Genomic DNA, 2,909 nt, shown 5'->3' with positions numbered 1-2,909 from the left:
CTTAAAATTTTTATTTAAAATACAAAAGCTCTGGTCTTTAACTACTAGTTTTTACATGGATACATCAATTCTTTGAAAATATTACCAAGTCATAAAATCAGAAGTATATTAGGGTAGGTAGTTTTGCACCTCAAGTTTATTCCACTTAATTTTCTGATAAGCATATTAAAATATAATTTACATTCTATACAATTTGCCCATTGTGAATGCACAGTTAGATGATTCTTAGGGGGAAAAATATATATTTATTTTACAAAGCAAGTAATTAACTCAAGAAACAAAAAAAGTTTTACGTACCTAAAGTTTCAAAGGTATGAAAACCTACCATACAAATATTCGATTATGAAAATCAAACATAAAGAATTTAATACGAAGTAACCCATGAAGTAGTCTTACACTGGCAATTTTAATTTTTCTTTTAGTGTGAAAAACTTTACAGAGGTATAATTTACATATTATAAAAGTCACCTATATTATGTTTATAATTCAATGATTTTATACAATAGTATAACTATTACAACAATCCAGTATATAGAATGTCTGATTTGCCATCCTTTCCTATCTTTATGCTTTAATTTTCTTGCCTTATTGCTCTGGCTAGAACATACAATTCAGTCAAGCGACAGATTTATCAATTTTTTAATGGGTAGATCTTTTTTTATTATCAACTTCATCATTTTTTTTAACACCTACAGCACCTAGTCTTCCTAGGTGGTCTCCCATCCAAGTACTAACCAGGCCCAACCCTGCTTAGCTTCCGAGATCAGACAGGATCGGGTGGGCACGTTCAAGGTGTCATGGCTGTAGACTACCATCTTCACCATTTTTAAGTGTTAAGTTCAGTGATATTAAGTATATTCACATTGCTGTGTAACAGATTTCTAGAACTTTTTGATCTTGCAACACTGAAGCTCTATACCCGCTACACACTAATTCTTCCTTCTCCTTCCCCCAGTCCTTGGTAACCATATTTCTACTTTCTGTTTCTAGAATTTTGACTGCTTTAGTCAAAATCAGTAGAAATAAAGTATTTCTCCTTTTGTGACTTTTTTCCTTTAGCAAAATGTCCTCAAAGTTCATCCATGTTGTAACTTGTGACAAAAGGTCCTTTACTTTTAAAGCTGTATAATATTATTACATTGTATCTATCTCACATTTTTATTTATTCGTCTATTAATGGATTGCTTCTACTTCCTGGTTACTGTGAAAAATACTGCAATATACATAGGTGTATAAATATGTCTTTGAGATCCTGCTTTGAATTATTTTGCATATAAACCCAGAAGTGGGATTTCTGGATCATATGGTAATCCAATTTTTAATTTTTTGAGTAACTTTTATACTGGTTTCCATAACAGCTGCATCATTTTACATTATCACCAAACAGTTCATAAGAGTTCCAACTTCTCTGCATCCTTGACAACATTTGATATTTTATGTTCTTTTTATAGTAGTTATCCTGATAGGTGGAAGGTGGTATCTAATTGTAGTTTTGATTTGCAATTCTCTAATGATTGATAATGTTGAGCATCTTTTCATATGATTATTGGTCATCTTTATATCAATTCGAGTCCAATGCACATTTGTTAATTGGGTTATTTTTTGTTGCTGAGTTGTAGAAATTCCTTATATGTACTATATATTAACTCCCTATCAGATACGTGATTTATAATTATTTTCTGCAATTCTATAGGTTGTCTTTTCACTCTGTTGATAGTTTCCTTTGACATGCAGAAGTTTTCATGTTTGATATAGTTCCATTTGTCTATTTTTTATTTTGTTACCTGTTCTTTGGTGCTATAGCCAAGAAATCATTGCCCAATCCAATGTCCTACAGCTTGTCTCTCATGTTTTCTTTTAGGAGTTGAATAGTTTTAGGTCTTATGGTTAGGTCTATAATACATTTAATTTTTATATATGGTGTAAGGTAAGGGCCCAACTTTCTTTTGCATGTGGTTATCCAGTCTTCCCAATGCCATTTGCTTAAAAAATCAAACAAACAAACAACAACAAAAAATCTCCTTTCCCCATTGTGTAGTTTTGACAGCCTTATCATTTTTGCATATATGCATGGGTTTATTTCTGCACTCTTTATTCTATTTCATTGGGCTACATGCCTATCTTTATGCCATACCACCCAAAGTGATACACATACTAAATACAATTCTAAGTACCAAATCATCTTAATTACCATTGCTTTGTAGTGTGATTTGAAATTAGAAAGTGTGAGAGCTCCAATCATGTTCTTTTTCAAGACTGTTTTGGTTTTTCAGGGTCCCTTAAGATTCCATAAGATTTTTAGGATGGTTTTTAAAAACATTTCTGCAAAAAATGTCATTGGGATTTTGATAGAATTGTATTTAGTATGTGTATCACTTTGGGTGGTATGGATATTTTAACAACATTAAATGCTTTTTAATAGTTACACATTTATTTTCATGTGTAATAGGAAAAAATATAACTAGCACATCAACATGTGACTGCACGGATACATTCCTTAGCATAAGACTAAAGTTGGAATTAAGTTTTAAAAAGTATGTTGGTTTAAAGAAAATATTATCTTATTTAAATATTATCTCTTATTTAAAGAAATAAGAGAATAGGAGGTCCTTGGTTATGACAAAAAAATGTGGAGGTAGTATATGAATGCCTGGTTTTGGGACTCACTGCTCTAAGCTTCAGGCAAGAAGCTGTGCTCTATCTAGTTAGAGGCCCTTAAAGGGTTCTACAGAGAAGCTCCCTCAGTCTGTGAAGAATGGGCAACCCCAGGGAGGAAAGGACACCTTGTTTAATTTCTCCATGTCCTACAAAACTTCTAGAAATTACAAAGCAACAAAAGTGGTTTTCCTTAAAAGGGAAGAAGAATCTTCTAGGTGCAGCCTTGAGGAGGCAGTGGTCACAGAGCAGCC

At 32.3% G+C, this 2,909-nt stretch overlaps 1 protein-coding gene and 1 pseudogene across 1 annotated transcript in view; both read right to left on the bottom strand.

The window, feature by feature from the left end:
* BCAS3 (BCAS3, microtubule associated cell migration factor) overlaps positions 1-2,909 on the bottom strand; it is a 535,625-nt gene that overhangs the window by 375,941 nt on the left and 156,775 nt on the right. Inside the window, exon 14 of the mRNA XM_023520385.1 lies at positions 298-321. Within this exon, the coding sequence (XP_023376153.1) occupies positions 298-321 (24 nt within the window). The remainder of the gene's footprint in view (positions 1-297; positions 322-2,909) is intronic.
* LOC111729425 lies at positions 687-809 on the bottom strand (annotated as a pseudogene).

This window comes from Pteropus vampyrus, unplaced genomic scaffold (genome assembly GCF_000151845.1).
Source record: "Pteropus vampyrus isolate Shadow unplaced genomic scaffold, Pvam_2.0 Scaffold261, whole genome shotgun sequence".
NCBI lineage: Eukaryota > Metazoa > Chordata > Mammalia > Chiroptera > Pteropodidae > Pteropus > Pteropus vampyrus.
The sequence above is the reverse complement of the archived record's forward strand: the minus strand, read 5'-3'. Positions and strand labels throughout refer to the sequence as shown.